The following is a 24,016-nucleotide window of genomic DNA, read 5'->3' as shown; positions in this document are numbered from 1 at the left end:
TTTATTTCCCCCTCTGTAGCCTGCGAGGGATTTTCACTCAGTTGTACAGCATGTCCTTTGCATGCAGTTGGTTCCAGGTTCAATCTGTCGCATCTCCAGGTAGGGCTGTAAGAGAGCCTCTTGTCCTGAGACCCTGGAGAGCTGCTGCCAGTCAGTGTAGACAATACTGAGCTAGACAGATCCGTATAAGGCTGCTTCTTGTGATTCCTAGGTTCCCCATCCCTATCATACAGAGGTGTTTGCGGTCCACTAACTAAATACAAGAATTTTTCTGCAGACATAGAAAAAGCAAAGTAGAGGCTGGTTTATTGACTGCCAGAAAACACTTACAGGAGGGGGATTGTTTCTGCAAGGTAAACACTGATGCCAGGGAAGCGATCAGGTTCCAGCAAATTCTGAATATGCTAGCTGGGGCTGTTTGCTCAGCCCCGGCAAAAAAAGAGAGTGGCAGCTGTGTTGAAATGAGCTACTTTTAGCCTGCCATACGGATGAGAAAGGGGGAGCTGAATCACAAAATGTGCTGTGCGGATTTCAAAGCCCATGTGAGGCCTCAGCCGTCGGGGGAGCCTTGTCCAAGCTGGCTCAGCCCTCAAAAGATGTAAATGGAAAGGCCTCTCCAAGTATGAACAAAGTGCCATCTTCTCCTCAAACTTCCAAAATCAGAAGGATTTTCAGAGCAGAAGGAGGTGCAATATCCTGGCAGCTTCCAGGTCCAGCTCTGCACATTTGAGAAACGAACTTTGCTGGTGAAGGTCCTAGGGTTGCAACCAGGAGCCGCAGGAAAGAGAACAGGGACTAGCACCATACGAAGTACTGCAAATTATTAGGGCAAGTATTATGTATCTGCTCAGACATAACACCAATGTTCCCCAACAATCTCCCCCCTGCTCCCAGTTCTGTCCAAACTCAATTACTGATTTGCATAAAGTATGTCTGTGGAGGAAATGTATGCAAAAATATGGTATATTTTATTACATTTATACCCTTTGCAGCAGCCCCAACACCCTTTCAAGGAGCTAAAGGCAGCAAATTGGAGTCTTCCCCTGAATTTTATCTCCACAGCAACCCTATGATGTAGGGTTCAGCTGATTACTGGGTCACATACACCCCATATGATTAACATTTAGGATTCATATAGTGCTTTCAAAGGTCAAAAATACTTCACGTTGCGGGTACTATTAGTGTAATCTTTACAATGGCCCTTTAAGATAGACCATTATCATTACCCCCATACTGGAGGCTGACATGGAGAGAGTAGACCACCTACAGCCACCTAGTGAATTAATGGCAGCCCATCTTCTCTCTCTGGTTAGGTAAATGTCTGTGGAGGCAATTTACCCAGGGAAGCTCTTTCACACAAACACTTCCCCCAACGTGAAATGGTCCCGTGCAAGGACTGTGGAGCCTCCATGAGGCACAGGACCCCCCAAAGTGAATTAAAGTGAGATAGCTATGGAAATATTGACTCTTCTTCCACCTTAAACACAACCAGAATTCTCTTGTTTCTGAGAGTCAACTTGCACATTGCCTTTGCCTTGGTTTTGTAGATATGTAAGTACAGCTAGAGGAAAACAAACAGAGCAGAAAGTAGCAACACAGAGATCTTACCCCGAGGCTGTATAAACACGGAAGTTTATTTCATTTCATGACATTTCCCTTACTATTAATTTCCACATTATATCTGAGCTTTCACACAATGTAAAAGCCACTTCTAGAAGTAAAGTGGAATACACTTCAAGTTCAGCACTCTTTTCCACATTGTTTGCAAAACTGCTGGAAGCAGTTAACATGGAAATGAGCTCTAAACTTGCATGATATTCCACTATAGTTCCAGAAGTGGCTTTTACATTGTGTGAAAGCTCAGATATAATGCTGAACGTAACAGAAATGGGCAAGTTGGGAAAATGGAATAAACTACTATGTGAATGCAACCTGGAACAAACCAATATGCTAAAATGAATCCTGCATAGGGCTGATGTACAACTACTCCATTTTTCACACTGCCAAACAACACAATTCACACAAAAATCATCTGTGGGTTCTCCTTGAGTAGATACACGCCTACTCATCCATACCACCCATCTACTCCCTCTCCATTGACACCAATTGTCCTCCATGGCATCCATTACATAGCAAACCTGATCAACTTTGAAGTGTGCTGATTGGCTAGGAAGCATTCTGCTCACATGATCCCTGACTGGCTAGGACAGCCCTGCAGCTGACTTGGACTGAAGCTGCCATCATCCCTGACCATTGGGGCTGGTGACAGTTGTACCCTAAAACATTTGGAGGGCACCAGGCTGCGGAACTTTGAGTTTAGGATCATACATCTGACAAATCTTTTATTTAGCACCCAGGAAAAACAAGGGCACTCAAGAGGATAGGGTTGCGGGTTGTTTGTGTGAGACGAATATTCAAAAAAGCAAGTACTTGGGAGAGAAAATCTTTATATGTCCACTACATGGCTAAAACTGTAGGATATTCATCATAAGTCTGAATTTTGTGTTAGCTGGAACATATCCAGGGCATGTACACCACCACCTTGCACACTGCAGTACAAGGATCTGGGAGACCAGGGTTCAAATCTCTCCTCTGCCATGAAGGTCACTGGGTGACCTTAGGTCAGTCACTGCCTCTCAGCCTAACCTACCTCACAGGGTTGTTGAGGGGGTTCAGTGAGGAGGGTGGGAAAACCATGTACTCCACCTTGAGCTCCTTGGAGAAAAAGGTGGGATGTAAATGTCAATCAACCAATCAATAACAGAGGCTGGATGTAGAAGTTATGACCTGTGGAAGAGCTGGAACATACATCAGTCCCAAGTCCTCCACAGAAAAATAGGAATTCTCCTATTGCACCCCTCCCTTGCTTGCTAGAAACTTAAATGTGACTACTACTTTTCTTGCTCGACAAATAATGTGGGAGGGGGGAGAGGTTCACTTGACAATGTCTTTGCATACTCATTATTTTATTGAGTGTTATCCGCATGTTAACCTGAAATCACCACTCGCGCAGCGCATTACTAATCACCACACTTTCCCAGAGCAGGGCAGAACTTCAGGGAACCCTTGGACCAATGCAGTGCCTGTCGTCAACATTTATTTTATTTTATATTTATGAGATTTATATACCACCCTTCAACACAAGTTCTCAGGGCGCTTCACAATATAAACATTGCTGCGTCCACAGCAGCGGATGCTTCCAAGAACTCTGCTCCCCATAGAAAACTGAAGCATGAAAAAAGTGGGGTCGCAGCTCAGTGGTAGAGTATCTGCTTTGCATACACAAGGCCCCAGCTTCAATCCCTGGCATCTCCAGGCCAACATGAGCAGTGGTTTCTCGGGGAACCGCTGTAGACACTGAACACGGACCAAGCAAGCCACTGGTGCAATAGAAATAGCCTATCACGTAACGATCCAATGATGTTTGTGTCCATCCTTTGGAGGGAACCAGGCTTAGGAAAAGCCAGTCACCTATGGTGGGTCAAAATTGTCTACGGTAGACCATGGGGAGAAGCTATAAAAAAGCTAGGGATGAAGCAACTTTCTAGTCCTCAGGCCGTATGCATTCAGTTGGACTAGTAAAATCTTCTTGTGCGTTAGTAACTTTGGTCAGTGACCACATTTCACCCAACCTACAGCATTGGAAACTGCCTTATACCCAAGTCAGAATATTTGTCCACAGCACAGAATTTTCTAGTTTCCAGCAGCAGATCGGGGTCTTAGGCAGGGAGAGATCTTCCCCACAGATGGCTGCCTGGCCACGCTTATTTGGAGATGCTGGGGACTGAACTGGGGACTTTCTGGATGCGAAGCATGTGCTCTGGTACTGAGTCACAATTTCTGCCTGGGGGGTGGGTTGCAATGTTTTCCCTTCCCCAGTATCCCTGAGCCCAGAAGGTCATGCTGCCCTAAGCAAGCAGGATGGCCACGTGAGCGACGAGGTCTACCACATCTATGCAAATGGTATGAAAACAGTGTTAATTATATAAATGCAAAATGTGCAAATGAACTCTTTCCAAAGAGACAATCAGCCCAGAACAAACTGTCCGCCTCTTCTGCAGGGGATTCATCCTTCTTGGATGGCATCGCTACAGCAGCACTGCACCTTTGTTAGGACCCTTTTCCTAATGGGCCAATTTGGCCACTTGCCATTTGTATCTGCTTTGGTGCCAAGGCCATCTTCCTTCTCCTCTGGAATAACACTGAACATGCTTTTGCTGTTCAAAAAGTCGATCTGAGCCATTTATCAAGCAGCTTCTCCTGAGCAGAGGCTCCAACCAGCGTAAGCTGGTCCATTTGGGCAAATGGGGCACTGCTCCACCAACCTCAGTCTGCCCTCAGCCAACCCATACCTGCTCTGCCTTCGTAACTTACAACAGGGCCAGTGGGTGGCACTGGCTGTCAGCTTTCCCCTCTGTCCTTATCCTTCATGCTGCCTTCATTGGAGGAGGAGAATGGGGGCAAACGCAGAATGGTTGGCTCTCTCTGCCATTGCCTCTGGCGCCACCTACTGGTGGTCTTCCTGCCTTCTGCCCTACCGGTCCCAACGTGTACCAGCCAACACTAACTCCGAACTTTCAGCAGCTTGGGGAACATCATGTTGAAGCAATGCAGAAAAGAGAGAAATAAGGGGAGGTGGATGCTTGTAACTGCAGCCACTGCTGACCAAGAGGGAAGTCTTAGATCTAACACCAACTAAACTTGCTAAAATGTATAGGACAAGAAATAAGGAGTGTTGGAAATGTAAAGAAAAGGAAGGGAATTTATATGTGGCAGACTTGTAACAAGGTAAAAGCATACTGGGAAATGATATATAATGAGTTAAAGAAAATGTATAAGTCAGGCTTCCTCAACCTCGGCCCTCCAGATATTTTGAGACTACAATTCCCATCATCCCTGACCACTGGTCCTGCTAGCTAGTGATCATGCGAGTTGTAGGCCAAAAATATCTGGAGGGTTGAGGTTGAGGAAGCCTTGTATAAGTACTTTGTTAAAAAGCCAGAAGCATTTTTATTGGTTATAGTGGGTGAAGAGATACCAAAGGGCGATCAAAAACTGTTTACATATGCAACAACTGCAGCAAGAATCCTTTTAGTCCCAAAATGGAAACAACAAGAAATACCAACAAAAGAAGAGTGGCAGATGAAGATGGTGGACTTTGCGGAATTGGCGAAGCTGACAGGAAAAATCTGAAACCAACGTGATCAAGCTTTCCAAAAAGACTGGAGTAAATTTATACAATTCTTGAAGGACCATTGTAAGCAACTAACACTAGCAGGGTTATAAGAAGACTTGTAATGATAATTGTTACTACCCTTTTATATTTATTTAAAAATTGTGATATTCTGAATGAGTGAAACATAAAATGGAAAATGTATAAATGCTATGATATACAAATGAATTTTGAAAACCATGAGGCGGGAGGGAGGGAAGTTGACAGGCTCATATGAGCAAAAGAAGTGGATAACGAAGATGTGTTTAAATATTATAAAATAGAAAATTAATAAAAATATTATACAAAAGGAAAGTCTTAGACACTTTTCTAGTGGTCTTCAGTACCAGGCACAGAATTCTTCCACCCATCACAGAATCATAGTAAGCTGCATTACACTAAGCCAGAACACTGGTCCATTTAACTCAGTATTGCCTACACTGACTCGCAGCAGCTCTCCAGGATTTCAGACTGGAGTATGTTCCAGTCCTTCATGGAGGTGCTGAGGACTGAACCTGGGACCTTCTGCATGAAAAGCAGATGCTCTCCCACTGAGCCACTGTCCTTTCCCAAGTACCCTAGGAAGCTGCTCTATACCAAGTGAGATCATTACTACTGAGCTGTGGCCTTTCCCATGACTACTTCTGCCATGTACTCCGGGATGGCACACATTGGGTAAAACCCTCTCCACAACTTTGGAAGTAAACTGCATTCCTTGTCTGGAATATAATGAATCCTTATGAGTGAGTCAAACAAATCCACAACTTGTGAATATATAGATATTAAGATGAAATTTTCAGAAGGCAGAGATGCTTTGCTTTAATCCTGCCTTCCCAATGGCTAACAAGAGCTGAATAAAGGAAGTTCTATGAAAACATAAAAACATAAGAGCAGCCCTGTCGGATCAGGCCAATGGCCCGTCTAATCCAGCATCCTGTTTTCATAGTGGCCAAGAAGATGTCTGTAAGAGGACCTGAGAGCAACCATATCTTCTCCACTTGCAATTCATAGCAACTGGTAGTCAAGAGGCATAATGGCTCTGAAGGTGGAGCTAGATAGTCTTATCCACCCTGAATGTGTCTGAACCCCTTTTAAATACATCCAGGTTGATGGCTATCACCGCTTCGTGTGGGAGCAAACTCCATAGATTAACTATGCACTACTATGTGAATAAGTTATTTTCTCTGCCTTGAAAATCTTCCAACGATCAGCTTCACTGGTTGGCCCCAAGTTCCAGCATTGTGAGAGCATCCTTGATTTGCAAAATATATTCCTGCTGCAAAGCTCTTTTATTTTTTGCAAGGATGTTAGGGTTTGTTAAGCACTCAACATGCACGGCTCTACCTTCTTGAGTCCTTTGCATTTTGCAGCTGCTAGGAAAGGCACTGGCGTCTGTGTAATGATCTACGTACGCAGTTACCAAGACCTTGTCCCTCCAGGGCAGCCGGGATACATGCATACTAGCCCTCTTTAATATGCCTGGCCGGGCTGCAAATTGACAGGGGTGAAGAAGATGTCTGCTGTGCTTTCTCCTTTTTTGGATAAAGACAGACCACAGATCTTTCGGTTGTATCCAAATAAATCCTACTCAAAGTAAACCTGTTGCAATTAATAGTCCTAAATTATCAACAGCATATTAGTATCATGGCTTCCCTCAAAGAATCCTGGGAGATGTTGTTTGTTAAAGGTATTGAGAGCTGTTAGGAGACTCCTGTTCCTCTCATAAAGCTACAACTTCCCGAAGAGTTTAACAGTCAATCAGTCTTCAAAGGGAACTCTGATTTTTGTAGCTCTGTATTTTTGGTTGAAGCATAATAGAGGAGGGGAGGGGTGAAAGCAGGTTTGCAGAGTTACTGGCTATTTTTACTTGACCTGTTGGTGAGCTTTATGCTCACTCAAATTTTGGTGTGTGTTAAATAGTTGACTTTTTCTTTTTTTTAGTGCTCTGTTGTAGAGATATTGTACTGTTTATTATGCACTGCTGTTTTATGGCTGCACTTAAGCTGTTTTTATTTGAACAGCACAGATCATCGAACAATAGAACTGGAGAGTTGGAAGAGATCCCTCTTTACATACCCAACTCCCTTCTCTGGACACGTTGCAGCTTGCCAATATCCTTCTTAAACTGTGGTGCCTAGAACTGGACACAGGACTGCAGGTGGCATCTGACAAAGGCAGAATAGAGCGGTACTATTACTTCCCTTGATCTGGACACTGTTGATGCAGCCTAGAATTGCATTAGCATTTTTTGCTGCTGCATCACACAGCTGACTCATGTTAAATTTGTGGTCTACTGGGACGCCTAGATCCTTTTTACATGTCAAGCCAGATGTTCCTCATCCTACATTTGTGCTCCAGGAAAGACTAGAACCGTACATTTGTCCCTACTGCTATTCATTTTGTTAGCTGTGGCCCAGTTGTCCAATTTATTAAGGTCACTTTGAACCCATGAACCCTGATACCTCTCCCAGTTTGGTGTCATCTTGATTTTGATGCACATCCCTTCTATTCCTTCACCCAAGTCATTTTTAAAGACAACCCCAGACCCAGGACAGAATCCTGCAGCACCACATTTGCCGCTTTTTCCTGGGATAACAAGGAACCATTGATGTATCTGAGCACAGATGTAAAATGTGGTATATAAACAAAGCAACTGGGACTACACATCTCCCATCTGAATAAATGGGTCTTTACCACAAGTGCCCACTTGTTAGGGTTTGCTTTTAATTTGTTTTTTGTATTTGTGTTTTTAATGGTTTTTAATTTATACTGTTGTTGTTTTGTCATTGTTTTATTAACTGTAGTAATAATAATAATGCAGATTATGTTTGTTATGTGTTTGTGCAAGTGTATACACATACACACAAAAAATATTTTTATAAATACACAAAATACTTTATAAATACACACACTATGCACAAATGCACACACAAACTCTCTCTCTCTCTCTCTCTCTCTGTGTGTGTGTTCTACATACACACCCATACAGAGAAATTGCAAATGTTAATTATCCAGCCAGAGCAAAGGTGGGTGGCAGGCCCCCAAACCTACCATGTGGGGCAGGGGTGGAAAGCCTTCTGTCTCTCCACAAGATCTGCAGCATACCTTTAGTTTCCGCTCCTCCACAGACCTGTGCATGAGGAAGTTTCCATGACGCACGCTACCACGGCAACTAAGGCCTTTCACGTGAGAAGGCAGGAAGCCGCATGATTGACACTCCTCGTGCTGAGCAGGGGAGGCCTCTGTGAAGCGGGCAGCCTGCGCTCCCAGGCCACATGAAGGGTGTCGTGGGATGCTGCACACACTGAGCCTGTGGCCTCCTCAAAGGCCCATCTATTCAAACTCCGGGCCACAAAACACACAGCCTGGTGTTTCCCAAAATATTTCCCCTCCTTAAAACTGCATGGGCTTTGGCATTTCCCTTCCCCCAGAAGTTTCACTCTTCCCACAACAAACTGGTTAGGGATGGCAAGAAGAAAGGCTGGCCTAAGGCTGCCCAGAAAGTCAGTGGTTGGGGAACCTGTGGCCCTCTCAGACTCCAGCTCCCATCAGCCCCAGGCAGCAAGGCCAACAGTCAGGGATGATGGGAGTTGTGGTTCAACCATGTCCAGAGAGCCAGCCTGCAGTAAGATGCGTGACCAAGTGAGGATCTAAACACAGGCCTCTCTGGTTTGAAGCCAAAACATTGGCTTCTAGCTTTCATTAAGGGACGCGGGTGCCGCTGTGGTCTAAGCCACAGAGCCTAGGGCTTGCCAATCAGAAGGTCGGCGGTTCGAATCCCCGCGACGGGGTGAGCTCCCTTTGCTTGGTCCCTGCTCCTGCCAACCTAGCAGTTCAAAAGCATACCAGTGCAAGTAGATAAATAGGTACCACTCCGGTAGGAAGGTAAACGGTGTTTCCGTGCGCTGCTCTAGTTCGCCAGAAGTGGCTTAGTCATGCTGGCCACATGACCCAGAAGCTGTCTGCAGACAAACACTGGCTCCCTCGGCCAATAAAGCAAGATGAGCATCACAACCCCAGAGTCGGCCACGACTGGACCTAACCATCAGGGGTCCCTTTAACTTTACCTTAGCTTTCATTAGGCATCTAACAGGCCAGCTTGGGCTGCTATTGCAGGTGTTGGGAACCTTTGGCCCTACAGATGTTGCCGAGGTAAAACTCCTACCACATTGGCCATGCTTGCTAAGCCTGATGGGAGTTGTAGTTCAGCTACATCTGGAGGACCAAAGGTTTCCTGGCCATGACAATTAGATCATTTACTAGTGAACTGCCCATCACCAAGGGCCATTACCCAAGCCTCTGCTATTACCTCAGTGAAGTGTCACATGCGAGAAAGCACGTGCTTTGCCTGCAAAAGAACTCCAACTCCCATCAGCCTCAGATACATCTGAGGGGTACCATGTTGGCTACTTTGATGTAGACAGTATTGAGCTAGAAGGATTCTTTGATCTGCCTTGGTTTGAGGCAGCTGCCTTTGTTTCCCCCTGGGACCAGGCTGTGATCATGCATTCATTATCTTCCCTTGTCCCTTGGTAGCGCTTGAGCATGACAAAGAGACAAATCTGAAACTGCCTTTTATTATATTATACCTCTTCTAAGTTTTACGAGCCTTATTGCCTTTGCCCTCACTTCAGCCCAGTGAGGTAGGCCGCTTGTTGTTTTTACAGACAGCAATTTGACATTTTAAGAGTTTTGCCCAAGGTGGAACAAGGAGTCCAGGGTAAATACGGGACATGAACCAGATTCTCTGAAATCCTGTGCAAGCCAGTGTGGTGTTGTTGTAGTTAGAATATTTCAGATTACAGCAGGAGAACCTGGTTCAAATCCCCACCAGGAGCCACTTGCCAAATCTCAGCCTAAGTCTACCTCACACAGGGATGTTAGGAGGATAAAATGGGGAAGTGTGAGAAAACCATGCATTCTGTCCCAAGGTCTTTAGAGGAAGGGTGGGGGTGATAAGTAAAGAAATATATTGCTATTCCCTGGATCCCCACTACAGTCTCCTGAGATCAGGCACTGCTGGGATGTCCCCAAACAGCTCCCTCTTTCCATCACTACAACATTCAGTTCTGTTTTGGAGACATCATAGCAGTTCCAGTTGCTAAGCTCACAGGAGCTGCTTTATATCAAGTTATTTATTCCTAGGCATTAATAGACCACCATTTGTCATGTAGTCCCAAGGCAGATTACACACAGTGCAACACAATTAAACCATCTTAATGCCTTCCATCCACAAAGGCCTGTGCCAAAAGGTGTGCCCTGAGCCGACGTCAAAATGTTGACTACAGCAGCAGGGCCCCTGTGGTCCTTCAGATGTTGTTAAACTCCAGCTCCCATCAACTCCAGACAGCATAGTCAATGGCAAGGATGCTGGGAGTTGTAGTCCAATGACATCAAGAAGGCCACAGCTTCTTCACCCCTGATTTACAGTGACAAGGCCAGAAGCACCTCGGGAGAGCATTCCACAATTTGGAGGCCACCACAGAAAAGGCCCTGTCATGCACTGCTACCCCACAAATTTCACAGGGCCTCCCCTGCAGATCTCTTTTTTTTAAGTTTTTTAAGTTTTTTTTATTCAAAGTTATAACAAGACATATTATCCAAAAACATATCCTTATCCCCCCCCCCCCCGATCCCCACCTCTTGACTTCCCTCAGTTCCAGTCTTTGGGTTCTCTAATATTGCTATTTTCTGCATGTTACAAAGTTGTATAGATCCTCAAACTGTTTAGCTGATTATTATCAAGGGGGGGGGGATGTGGATGTTTATTCAAAACTTGCCAAAGAGTCCAATTCGCTTTGTTGCATCTTCAGATACTTTGTGAAAGGTGCAGATCTCCTGGGCTGGTCCATATGGGAGATGGCACTCTTTCAGATATCTGGGGCCTAAGGCATAGGGCTTTGTCTGTCAAGGAAGGCACCTTGAATTGGGCTTGGAGGCACACTGGGAGTAGTCTATCCAATTCAGGGACAAGGAACCTGTAGTCCTCCAGATTAACTCCCTTCAGCCCCAGTCAGCACAGTAAACAAATAATGAAGGTTGAGGGGTTCAGAAACATTTGAATTTACCCATCCCTATCTAAGCCTGGTTTATCAGTACTAACAACTTAGGATTTTCACAGGTCAAGATCCAAGGAATTGCATGCCTAGTTCTGTATGCCAGAAGAGGGTTCTGATTTGAGATTCTCAAAAAACAGTCGCAGAGACCAAACCTGCCCTCTCTCTTGGAAAGTGACTGGTTTATAACCAAAGCTGTGTACATTTATGTGGACACGGAGTTCAGTTTCATGAGTTTTCTTGTTTTTTGGAAAAAGGAAAAGAAAAAGAAAGGCTGCGAAAGACCCTTGCCTGAAGCCCTTGAGAGTGGCTGCCAGTCAGTGCTGGCAATACTATGCTAGATGGTCTGACTCAGTACAAGGCAGTTTCTTTGTTCCTCGGAGCTGCTTGAAAGTTGTGTCAGAAGTGCCCACGGAGTGACGGAAGAAGATTGCTTATTTAAGCTGCATCTGTCAAAGGGAGCGAATGTGTCACTCCGCATTGACCAAATCGGCTTCTCCAAGAAGCTCATCCAGATTGAGATCCGACCCCTCCACCTCCTCAGAGCGGCAACTTAAATCTAGTTAGCGCAAAAAGATTGTCAGCGTAACCATGGCGCTGGGGCCTTCACCACCACACAGCCCCTGGCCATCTTGAGAAGGAGCAAGTTCTCCTCCTGACTCATCCTGAATGGAAGGCCCGTTTTTAGAGAGTTAAAACATTGTAGAAATAGAACCTGTCACATGAAACTGTGCTCTGAAATTAAATAATCCAGTATACTGTGCTGGGTGTGTGGGTGTGTGATGACAGCCTTCCCCAACCTGGTGCTCTCCAGATGTTTTGGACTACAACTCCCATCAGACCCAACCAGGAGATGATGGGATTTGTAGTCCAAAAACATCTGGAGATGTTTACCAATCTGGTAAAAGCAGAGTCAAGAGTGCCAGGCTGGTGTGCTAAACTAGAACTGGGGAGACGCTGGTTCAAATTAATAATGGTAGTGATGGTAGCAGCAGCAGCAGCAGCACATCATTAAATTATAGAATTTGCTCTAAAAAGAGGCAGTGATGGCCACCAGTTTAGATGGCTTTAAAAGACGATTAGACAAATTCATGGAGGAGGGTGAGGCTAAACTCCTACTAACCACAATGGCTATGTTCTACCTCCACTCTGGAAAGCAGTAATGCTTCAGACTATCAATTGCTGGAAACGGAAGGAGGGGAGAGCAGATGTTGTGTTCAGGTCCTGCGTGTGGGTTCCCCATTGGGGCATCAGGCTGGTCACTGTAAGACTAGGATGCTGAACTAGATGGACCACTGGCTTGATCCAGTTCTTATGTTCGCATAGTAGTATTTGTAAGACATAAAATTAATTCTCTGAATGTCTTGCAAAAATAAAACATAACAACGACACAGTATAAAATTCCCACTCGGCCATGAAACTCAGGGGGCCAGCCATTTCCAGTTTCGCCTACCTCTGAGGGTTGTTGTGAGGAAGAAAAGGTGGGGAGGACTTTGTGCACTTCCTTGAGCTTACTGAAGGAAGGGTGTACTATATAGGTGCACTGTTTTTAACACTGATTGTGAGCCGCCCAGAGTGGCTGGGGAAACTCAGCCAGATGGGCGGGGTATAAATAATAAATTATTATTATTATTATTATTATTATTATTATTATTATTATTATTATTATTATTATTATTATTATTATATAAATGGAATGAATAAATGAACTTGGCATGCGCAAGCCATCCTTTGCTCTTGCAGCCCTCAAGCAGTGAATCTGCATGCCTGTGCTAGTCCACCTCAGGAGGAAAGCCTGAGGTTATAAGGAGCTGCTGGGAATTGTAGTCCAAAACAGCTGGAGGGCCCCAGTTTGGGGGAAGGCTGTTACCCCCTCAAACCTGCAGGCTGTGCGATTCTGGGCATGCCAGATCTGCTTGAGGTGAGAGCAGCCAGTGAACAGTGGGAGTTCTCAGCAGCAGGAAGACCTCTGAAGGCAGCAGGTCCAGCATCCCCAGAACAGGACAATTAACGCCACCCCAGGGAATTTCTCACACCTTCCCCAGAGTGTCAGCATCACACCCATATGACTTCTTCCCCTGTTTACACAGAAAGCTGAGAACTGGTAGTACAAAGAGCTTGTATTGTCCAGGAAAGGCGGTGGGGACTGAGATGCTCCTTCCAAGTCTAGCTGGGTCCAAGAGCCAATTCAAAAACTCAGGCAGCTGTTTCCCCTCCAATAAAAAGGGTGCTGCGCGCAGAAAGTCCAAGCTAGGCTGGGATGTGGAAACACTCTCACACAACCATTTTGCTTTTTACAAGCAAGGGGACACTGTCGTGGGGACACTTTGGAACAAATAGCCGCCTACATGGGGCTAGTGCAAAAGGTGGCTGCTAGATCAGTAAGGAGGGCAACCCAATGGGATTGCAGGCCACCTGTCCTGAAATTGCTGCACTGGCTGCCAAGCTAAATTCAAGGCGTTAGTACCAGCGTAGGAAGTCCTAAATCGCTTCGGACCCATCTCCCAAAAAGTGTGCCTTCTTTGATACCAACCCTCTCAGACTCTGCGATTGACAGGTGAGGCCTTGGTGGTGGTGGTGCAGTCACTGGGGGGAGGGGCGGTGGCTGCCCAGTTGGCGCTGACCCATGACAGGGCCTTTTCAGTGGTGGTTCCCCACATGCCGAATGCCCTCCCTGGTGCAGTGCACTTGTCTCCATCGCCATCGGCTTCCAGGAGGAAGTTAAAAGCACCCCTGTTTCTGCAAGCATTTGACAGCTGAAGGATGGTGTTTTCATTATGTTTAGAATGTTTTAAACTGCTTTTCTAATGCTCTTTCAAAACAACCACATTATTATTGATATGTTTGCTGCTCTGGCTCCCTAGGGAGGAAAGGTGGGATATAAACAGGAAAAGGATTAAATGATATGGTACATCTGGAAGACCACAGGTTCCCCCACCCTGTAAGGTGCAGCGGTTAGAGAATTGGGCTTGAAACTGGGAAACCAGGCCTCAAATCCCCACTCTGCCATGAAGCTCACTGGGCTAGTCACCACCTCTCAGCCTAACCTACCTCACAGGGTCGTTGTAAGGCTAGGATTGGGGAGTGTGTGCCGCCTCAAGCTTTTTAGAGGAAAGATGGAATATAAACATGATAACAGCAAGATGCATGGCGATTTGCTATGGCTCAGTTGGTTAGATCGTAGTGCTGATAACACCGAGGTTGCAGGTTTGATCCTGGAAGTACATAGATTCTACGATTCTATGTACAGTGGTACCTCGGGTTACATACGCTTCAGTTTACACACTCCGCTAACCCAGAAATAGTGCTTCAGGTTAAGAACTTTGCTTCAGGATGAGAACAGAAACCGTGCTCCGGCAGCGTGGCGGCAGCAAGAGGCCCCATTAGCTAAAGTGGTGCTTCAGGTTAAGAACAGTTTCAGGTTAAGAACGGACCTCCGGAACGAATTAAGTACTTAACCCGAGGTACCACTGTCCAGCTCCTCACCCAGAGAGTGTATTGACCAGAGACAGGGCACCTGTGGCCCTGCAGATGTTGTTCAACTCCAGTCCTCCCTGACTACCGGCTGGCGTTTAAGGGAGCTGAAGTCCGAGAATATATGGAAGGCCACAGGTTCCCCATCCCTGGTTCTCCACTTTTAAATGCTCTGAGGCACCCCTCACTGCAAGGAGATCTTGCCCCTCATCCGTGGATGGAGCTCCTAAGCAGGGAAACGTCCTGTGCTCTCCAGCTTGCCCTGCTCCCTGGTGCAGACCCTGTGTCAGGAACAGGGTGGTAGGAGCAGCTTCACGCACACGCATCAACACAAGCGCAAATAAATCTGAACTGGCCTCATGGGAAACAACAAAGAGTTCTGAACTCCAGCCATTTCAAAGCAAGTAGATATTCAACAGGCTGGTCCCAGGGCTTAGTTTCAAACCACCTGAGGATATGTATAGGATATGCATAGAAGCTCCACGGCTGTCAACACAGGGCCAGTGGGTGCACGTGTGCCCACAGAGGCCTTTCTGGTGCCCATAGGGTACATCTCATTCTACAAGCCTAAGTGTGTGTGTGTGATACGAGAGAGAGAGTGTGGAATATTAACTCTTGCCTCTTCAGCTACGCTCTTCAGAAAGACCACCCCGCTCCTCCAATGATGCTTAGGGGGAGGAGAAGCTGAAGAAATTGTTTAAAAGTTAACTGTCGAGGGGAGAGAGCGAGTACATACAATTCTGGCGAGAGTGTGGGGTTGTGGTGTGCGAGTGTGTATTGCCCACAACCAATGTGTCTGTTTCTGCAAATGTGCCCCGGGGTCCCGACCCCCCTGCCCAAAGTCAAACCTCTGCTCCAGCCCCTGCCTTGTTCTCTGCTATAATATATTTCTCTTGGGGAGTGTGGTAGGAAGAGATCTCTCCAGCCTTTTTCTTCTCCAATTATATTGTTGCCTGTCCACACACAAACACTCTGCTCATCTCTGATCTTTCCTCAGTAAAAAGCATCCTCTCTCCACCACTCTACCAGGAGCTCTCTGGAAGTAAAAGGGAAATGGGCTGCATCTGATCCCGCTCTACACAGCAGGGGGTGAGTACACCATTCTCCCCCCCTCCCAAAAAAAGAGGGGTCCCTGGCTCCGGACAAGGCTCAGAGGCCACTTTGCTAAATGGCAGCAAACACCCAACTGCAACCAGCCTGTCCTTCCCTGGGCTATTGCAGGCTGATCACTGCATCTGTCTGACGCTTACCTCTTCGGTGGTGAGGGGCATGCAGATCCGATACTCTTTCACCAGCATGCTGCCTGCCGTCTCTCCGGGCGGACCCTCGTGGCACGGCACACTCGAGTGGAAACGGGGGCTCTTCACCAGCCAAGTGGCCCCTGAGGATCCCTTGGGGAAGGATGCATCCTGCAGCCAAGAAGAGACGTGTTAGAGTGGAGCAAAGCACCGACTCTGGGAATTTGCTTGGCTGGGCAGTCTTGAGAAGCAATCGGCTCCCTCCTTCACTCAGATCCAAAGCTCTACTTCTTTATATCTCTCCCCCCCCCCCGCCCTTTGCTACAGGCACAGCTCTGCCTGTGACTTCATAATCGGTTGTCATGGTAGCTGTTGTGAGGTCACCAGTCTCTTCAGCCAAAAGAGTTGTAGAAGCCAGACCATGGGAGGTAAGGAGGAGGCAAGAGGTGGAGGGGTTAGGTCACATCAGTGCTCCTTCGCAGCTGGAACCATCCCACTACCCAACCACCCCAAATCTTCTCACGTTATTTTAGGATTTGTAGTGTTTAAAAACCTCATTCAGTCAGCAAGCTAACTCAAAAGGTCAGGCGTAACGGGTATGTAGGGGAGAAAAATAGCAAGTCTCCAATGTATACTGGTACTAGCCGTAACCGTGGCCCATTCTGCCATGTCCAGGGTTATAATTCGTGCCCCACATTCTCTTTTTAATGCCAGGGTTCAGGCTGCTCCTGTGAGGAGGGAAGTAAGAAGGATAGCCCTCTGATCATGTGCAGAGTGCCTTTATCCCCTCAAAAAGTTATTACAATGCAGATCTTGCAGCTTCCAAGCAGCACACAAGTCTTGGCCACCTGTTTCGACAACAAATTAGCCACCTCTTTGGGGAAGAAGTCTCCTCATGGGGGGCAAAGCTGGCTGCCATCTGGCACCATAGCCCCAGCCACTTTTCACCGCAAGCTCTGCCCCAATGCAATGTGCTAGAGTCCCTGACTAGTATTATTCCAAAGATGCTCAGTGGGGCACCTGGCTGGCCAGTGATAAGAGGATGCTGGACTTACGAAAGCCTCCACCCCCACATAAGTACCACAATATATGTGACACAGGTGATCCACCATAGGATTTCCAAGGATTTTAATTTTCCCTTTAGAAATCCAAGCATGTTGCAGGTGCCTACATTCTTCCCTCTGCAAGCCAGTTGAGGCTATCTGCCATGTCCCGTGCCTTGGGGTTCCAATGTGGGCCTGAGGAGCTTTGATTCAGATGATACACTCAAGGAGGCGTCCTCGTAAACTCCTCTATGCTGCCCCAGCCTGAGGAGCTGGCTCTTCCATCGTCCTCTGAAAGTGATTCCTCTGCAGGCCCATGTGCCCCACAACCGCACAGAAGCCACGTGACGACAGAAAAGGCTACTGGCCCCTTTACATATTACAGAGCAGCCCTTGCAGAGGAAGGAGTTGCTGGGAGATCAAGGCCTGTCAGCCTTTCCAAGGCTTCAAGTGACTCTCAAGTCATTGCTGAGACAACATCTTCTCAAGCTCAGCTTGCAGGGCCCACTGGGAACTATCCAGGGTCCTGATATCTCCTTGCCACACCACCAAAAGAAGTTCTAGTGTTCAATGGTTTTTCCCAAACAGGGCACTAACAGCACCTGGGGCAGCCAGAAGGGGCATGGAAAGAGATGATGATGATTAGGCAAAAATTGCTGCTCTGATCAAGTTTAAAGCATATAGAATCATAGAATTGTAGAGTTGGGAGATTCCCCAAGGATCATCTAGTCCAACCCCCTGCAATTCAGAAATATGCAGTTCTCCCATAGGGGGGTCGAACCTGCAACCTTGGCATTATCAGCACCATGCTCTGACCAACTGAACTACCCTGACTGATCATGAACACAAGTTGCTTAAGAGCAGGGATGGGGGCAACCCTTGGATCTCCAGATGTTGCTGGACTACAGCTCCCATCCTCGCTGACTGTTGGTCATGATACCTGATGGGAGATGGAGGCATCTCCACAGGCTTTCCATCCCTGATTCAAAATAAAACTACATGGGGATCTGATTCTGGGTCTGAAGAAGTCGTCAGCACCACCTACCCCCCTGAGCCACCTCCAGGCTGGGAAAATTTGAACCATGGTCCTGCCAGGTCTCATCCGGCACACTCTCCCAGCCTTCAGGAACCTGGTGCTCTTCAGATGTTTTGGACAATTCTCATCAGCTGCTGCTGAGCTGGGGATAACAGCTCTAGTTCAAAACAGCTGGAAGACCCCCGATTGAGAAGGCCTGTGCTGTCCTTCAGCCACATGGACGACTGCAAATACAATACTCTCGTCCTATCACATTTCAGGTGCCAGCCATCAAGCAATCTACTATAGAAAAAGCTTTCTGACAGAGTTGTTCGACAGTGGAAAGGTCGACTCTCCTTCCTTGGAGGTTTTTAGGCAGAGGTTGGATGGCCATCTGTCGGGGTGTTTTAGCTGAGATTCCTGCATTGCAGGGGGTTGAACTAGATGACCTCCCTTCCGACTCTACAATTCTATGCTTCTAGGTGCCAGTATGTCAAACCAGCCCTGTTAGGTAGGATTCCTTCTTAAGGAAGTCAACATAGGATATCCATAAAATTTGCAAGCAAATCACAAGGGCGGGGAAAAGGAAGGGCTTCTTCAGACAGCAGAGTTAAGCTGTCAAATTCACTCCCACATGAGGCAGTGATGGTCGCCAACTTGGAAGACTTTAAAAGAGACCTTGTGGAGGAAGCTATCAATGGCTAGTAACCCTGACGGCTGAATGCTCTCCTTCCACTGTAGGGGGCAGCATGCCTCTGAATATCACTTGCTGGAAATGCTGGGAGTGCGCTGTTGCCCTTTGGTCCTGTTTGCAGACTTCCCATAGGGGCATCTGGTTGGTGCTTGTGAGAACTGGGCTAGATGGGCCTTTGGCTTGACCCAGCAGGTCTTCCCTTGTGCTTGGCTTACATTTGTCACAGATCCTGGCTGCGAGCCTTCCAAGCACAGCACGGCGCTTCGCGTTAAGGGCGTGCAAAGTGCTTGGGATTATTTCAGAAACCAGCTTCTCCAGCTGTCCTCTCAAATCCCTCTCACAACAGCCCTGAAAGGTAGGAAGAGTCTTGGAAGCAAGGACTTGCCCAAGGCTATGCGTCACAGCTCAATCCTGAATGCTTCTGAAATGCTAATGCTCTGCTGGGTGCACTGCACTTCTGCCGAACAACGCATGCCCTGAATAGAAAGGCTCCCTTGAGCAAGCCTACCTACAATGGGTCTATTTCCCAGTGGGAAGATGTGGCTGTTTTTGAGATCCTTGCACCCTTCTGTTATTCAGCAGCATCCCTCGCAGATGGGATGTGCTGCAAGCTTGTTGCATTGCTGACTATGGGGCCTCATTTGAGAGCCACTGTGTGTATTTGCCTAGTATGCAAATAATAAAAAGCTCGTGGAGATGTCTCTCTCTCTCCCGCCTCTTCAGAGAATCCAAGCGCTAATGAACAGACACCACACTTGGTCTTCGCCCAAAGGGCAACTTATTTATAACGTGGCTGCTAATCCGCTGTCAATATGCTTCTGATGATAATACATCTATTCTTAATGGTTAACAACCAGCTGCCCAAGTTAAGACGAAGACAAACAGGAATTCTGCTTAGTGGCGGAGGCAAAGAGGAGCTCAGCCGGTTCTGGAATACATCACCTAATTTTTATGGTGGGTGGAGGTTTGAACATATGGAGCATGGATATGCAATTCATCATCATCATCACCACCACTGTATCCCGCCCATCTGATGGGGTTGCCCCAACCACTAGCTATAGTTAGTCTGGAAAGGATTAAAAAAATTCTCAGAGGATGGATCTATTAACTCAGAGGTGGGAAAACTCAGGCCTGGAGGGGGGGGGATGTGGCCCTCTGGGCCTCTTCACTTGGCCCCCAGAATCATCCCCAAGCCACACCCCTCACTGGCTCTGCTTTGCACCCATCTTGAATGTTTTTGCCTGGCTAGAATTTGTCCTCACACAAATTATGCTTCTTCCCTGCCTGGATGGATAGAGTGTCCATGTTAAGAAGCTGTGAATGCTGATATGTATGTGGGGCAGACAGCAAGAGAGGGCTGTTGGTCTGCTTCTCGGTTTCCTCCGTGTTATCTGGAGGACCGCTCCAGGGAATATGATACTGGATTAGAAGGCTAGGCATAGGATACCAAGCGCTGCTTTTGTGCAACATATTTTGCACTTGAGAAAATCAGTCCCCAGGTATAAAACGCATTCAAATAATGGACCGGGTTCTAAAATGCGATGGTGCGTATAAATCAGAGCTCTTGTTCATTGGCTGAGAGACTGCCCAATGAAAACCCTCCAATCTGAATCTCATCTTGAGGCAATCCTGACTTTCTCAGCCTCAGCTTTTCCATCTGCAGTGTGGACATAACAACACTGACCTACTCTACGGTGCTGTTGTAGGAGGTTACACAGCAAGAAAGCAATGAAGCACTTTGAAAGCAACATGTTGTGAGCATGTGTGGGTGGGGGCCCCGATCCTTTTTCTTGGCCCTTTGTAGAGTATCTTGTGGTTGGCAGGGGAAGGGGGAGAGGAAGCTGCAGCCAAGAGGAAAAAAATGCACCATGGCCCAGCAGATGTCAGACTGGGACAGATTCACTCATGCTAGGAGTTGCTCTCTAGTGCAGCATCCTGCCTCGTAGTCATAGACCTGGAGCCTCCTCCTCCTCCATTAATAATGCCTAACTTTGAAAGCCATCTCAGCTGCCAGCCATCACTGCATCTTGTGGCAGTGAGTTCCATGTCTGAACATACAAATAGCAGAGAGCCCCGGTTCAGGGTTGGGCTCGATGCCAGCCTGAAGATCTGTCTAAACTAGCATCCTGCTTCCCACAGGCAGAGGGTCTTCTTGGTAGTGGCGCCTGCCCTGTGGAACACCCTCCCACCAGATGTCAAGGAAATAAACAACTATCTGACTTCTAGAAGACATCTGAAGGCAGCCCTGTCTAGGGAAGTTTTTAATGTTTGATCTTTTGTTGTGTTTTTAATATCCTGTTAGAAGCCGCCCAGAGTGACTGGGGAGGCCCGACCAGATGGGCAGGGTATAAGTAATAAATTATTATTATTACTACTACTACTACTTTTTAATTTTTATTATTACAATATGTCCCCAGGGAGCCTCCAAAGAGATTCTGATAGCTAAGCCTAATGGCACAGGAGCCAACTTCTATTTGAGGGAGCTGCCCCCCAACTTGATGGGCATTGCTATTCAAATGGTACGCATGCACTGCCTCATGTGATAGATTACCTGCTTACCTGCTCCTCTCCACAATATTTTATTCAAATTGGCACACCTGCCTAAGAGCCTTGGGGGTCAAACTATGTATTACATGAATTGTGTGACTAGCAGCAACATCAGCATTTTTTAAAAAATTAAAAGAATCCTAGGCAGGGCAGTGGTGGTTTTCCAGGATCACAGCAAAAATCATCCCACTGCAGTGAACCTTTGAATGAAACCTCCCAGAAGTCCCAAATTCAAACACAGAGTGGAGGAATCTGCAAATTCTGAGCCGTTCCCTTAAGTAGCCAGATGGCTCTCTTTATACTGCTCTTGTTTTTAATAAAAGAACGGTCCCTTACAACACACACACACACACACACACACACACGAGGATAATCTCATTTCTAGTTCTTGAATTTCTAAAACAGGAGTTGCCAAGCTACAAATCTGTGACCTCAAAAATCCTCATCCCCGAATTCCAGATCTGATTGGACTGTTTATGTTTACTGTGGGGCTGTAGCTACAAGTTGCAGGCAAATATAGCAGGAGCAGAGAGAGCAGTGATTTTTTTGTTTTTTTAAACAAGAAAAGCTCTTCAAGAGGGAGGAGAGAAGAGGGGCAGTTAACCCTTTCCCTGCTGCCCATTTTTGCAATCCAAATGCACAACGACTTCCCCTCTGCTGAGGCTCAAAATTAAGCACTTGATTTGGAAGGGGATGCTAGAGGAGATGGAGAGAGGGGTATAGGATGGAGAGATCACAAAGGGAGAGACAGTGAAGCCTCCTATCACCACCAGGAACAACTTTTCTTAACCACACACACACACCCACTGCAGAAATGGTCTGGCTAGGTCCTTAGTTGGAATGCTGTACATGCTCAAAGGCACTAGGGCTTCATATGCCCCACAGCAAAATCTGACCATGCAACAGGTTGTCAAGTGAAGCCGGATGGCAAATGAACCCTTTTCAAACCTTAAAACTCTCCCAATTCCACACACAAGAGTCTCATTCTGTAGGGAAAGGGCGTCAACAACTGAGAAGCGGGGCGAGTCACCCAGGTAAAACGTGCTCAGTTGCAGGCTTAACATGTTAGCAGCCACTGATCCTATGCATCTTCACTCGACATTTGAGCCCCGTGGAGTTCAAAGTAGGGTTGTCACGATGCTGCCGCAACCTTAAAGCAAATACAAGTTGTGGGGCGGAGGTGCCTTGGTGCATGCGCAAAGAGCGTTTCGTACCCCGAGCCCAGCAGCTGGCCCCTTCAAATAGAGGGAGATTGGGGGTGGTCGTGGGAACCTTCCAGATTGCAGCCCATCTCCTTTCAGCCTCGCTGCTGCTGTTTCTCGCCGCCTTCCCTCCCTCCCTCCCTGCTCCGGACCAGTTCTCACCTGCCCGACGGCTGCCAGCAAACAATGGCTAACTGGGGCGTGGAAGGCAGGAAAGAGAGAGGGAGAGGGAGCCGGAGGTGGCGCCGCCGCCGCCACGCCCGGCTCGCCTCGGTGTTTCCACGGGCCCCGCAGGCAGGCAGCCTGGGCGCGCCTCGCCTCTCGCAGGGGGTCTGTTGACCACGCGGGGAGCACCGGAGCATGCAAAGACTCTCCCCGAAAGGCGGCGGAGGGGCGCCCGGCAAAGACCCCGCGCGGCCACGTGCTTCGCCACCTACCCCGGGGTTGCCCAGACGGGGAGGAGTTTGATGGGGAAGGGCCGGGCAGCCCTCCTCGTTTCTCCTCCGCGGGCGATTTTCCTCCTCGGCCCGGATCCTGGCCGATCTCCCCCCACCGCAGCCCCTCCTCGCTTTCCTCCCGCGCTCGCCTCGCCGGTGCGCGCCCTCTAGGCTTCCTCCCAAGAGCGCTTCTGGGAAGGCAGCCTTTCCAGGAATCGCTCTTCCTCGTCTCGCCCTCCCGTCCCCTCGGCAATCCCGGCTCTTTTTCTTGGTTGCTCATCGCGCTTTTTCACCAGCCCGGGATTCCCCAGCCCCACATCCAGCCAACCTTTCCCCACCTTCCTCCAGGTCTCCCCCCCACCCCGTGCGCACCCGTGCCCTCTCCAAATTCTCGCCTCTTCGCTTGCGCAATCCGTCCCCGCTCCGTCTAGGGGACCCGCTTTGCGTTGCCTCCCTGGACCGCAGCCCCGCCACCACCTATGAAAAGGAGCCATGTCCCGGGAGCAAATCCCTTCCTCGGGTTTCCTGAATCGTTCCAGTGCCCAATCTTCCACACCCACCCTTTCCCCGCTCACCCGGACGCGGGTCGCCCAGCTGAGCCGGCTTCTTCACGACCAAGCAGTTTCCCTTCCTCCCGGCGATCCTCCCTCGCAGCCGCCGCACGTGCCTGTGGCTGCGGGGCCAGTGAACTGCCCGCTGCCGTAGGAGGAACAGGGAGAGGGGAGAGCGATGCGCTCCTGTAGCTTCGAGAGCGCCGCTTTTGCACAGCCCTTTTCCGAAGCCGGCCGCCGTCCAGCCCAGTCCTCCTGGGTAGCCGCCGCCTCCTCCGACGACCCCTAGGGGAGAGAATCCGGCGTCGCACCTCGGTCTCCTGAGCCGCCCCCTTCCTGGAGCGGGTGGGCGGCTGGGAAGAGCCTGGAGCGTCGGAGGAGGAGGAGGAAATACTTCGGCTTTGTGGCCGAGGGTGAGAAAAAAAGTAAAGCGAGGGGGGTCTCACGGCAGCCAGGAGGGACTCACTGACTTTCCACTTCCTCCTGGGATGGGGTTTGCCAGCCTCGCGGTCACGATAGTTGCATCGCAGGAAGAAATCCAACCGGT

At 48.1% G+C, this 24,016-nt stretch overlaps 1 protein-coding gene across 1 annotated transcript in view; it reads right to left on the bottom strand.

Moving 5' to 3' along the window:
• Positions 1-23,790, bottom strand: part of LOC308573492 (cytoplasmic phosphatidylinositol transfer protein 1-like) — a 48,406-nt gene extending 24,616 nt beyond the window's left edge. The window contains exons 1-2 of the mRNA XM_081170445.1: positions 23,494-23,790; positions 15,993-16,151 (exon numbers count right to left, since the gene is read on the bottom strand). Coding sequence (XP_081026571.1) covers positions 15,993-16,040 — 48 coding nt within the window. The 5' untranslated portion in view covers positions 16,041-16,151; positions 23,494-23,790. The remainder of the gene's footprint in view (positions 1-15,992; positions 16,152-23,493) is intronic.
• Between the last annotated feature and the right edge of the window lie 226 nt (positions 23,791-24,016).

The sequence above is a fragment of the Podarcis bocagei genome (assembly GCF_964188305.1).
Source record: "Podarcis bocagei genome assembly, chromosome: 14".
Taxonomy (NCBI): Eukaryota; Metazoa; Chordata; class Lepidosauria; order Squamata; family Lacertidae; genus Podarcis; species Podarcis bocagei.
This window is presented reverse-complemented; position numbering and strand designations above follow the sequence as displayed.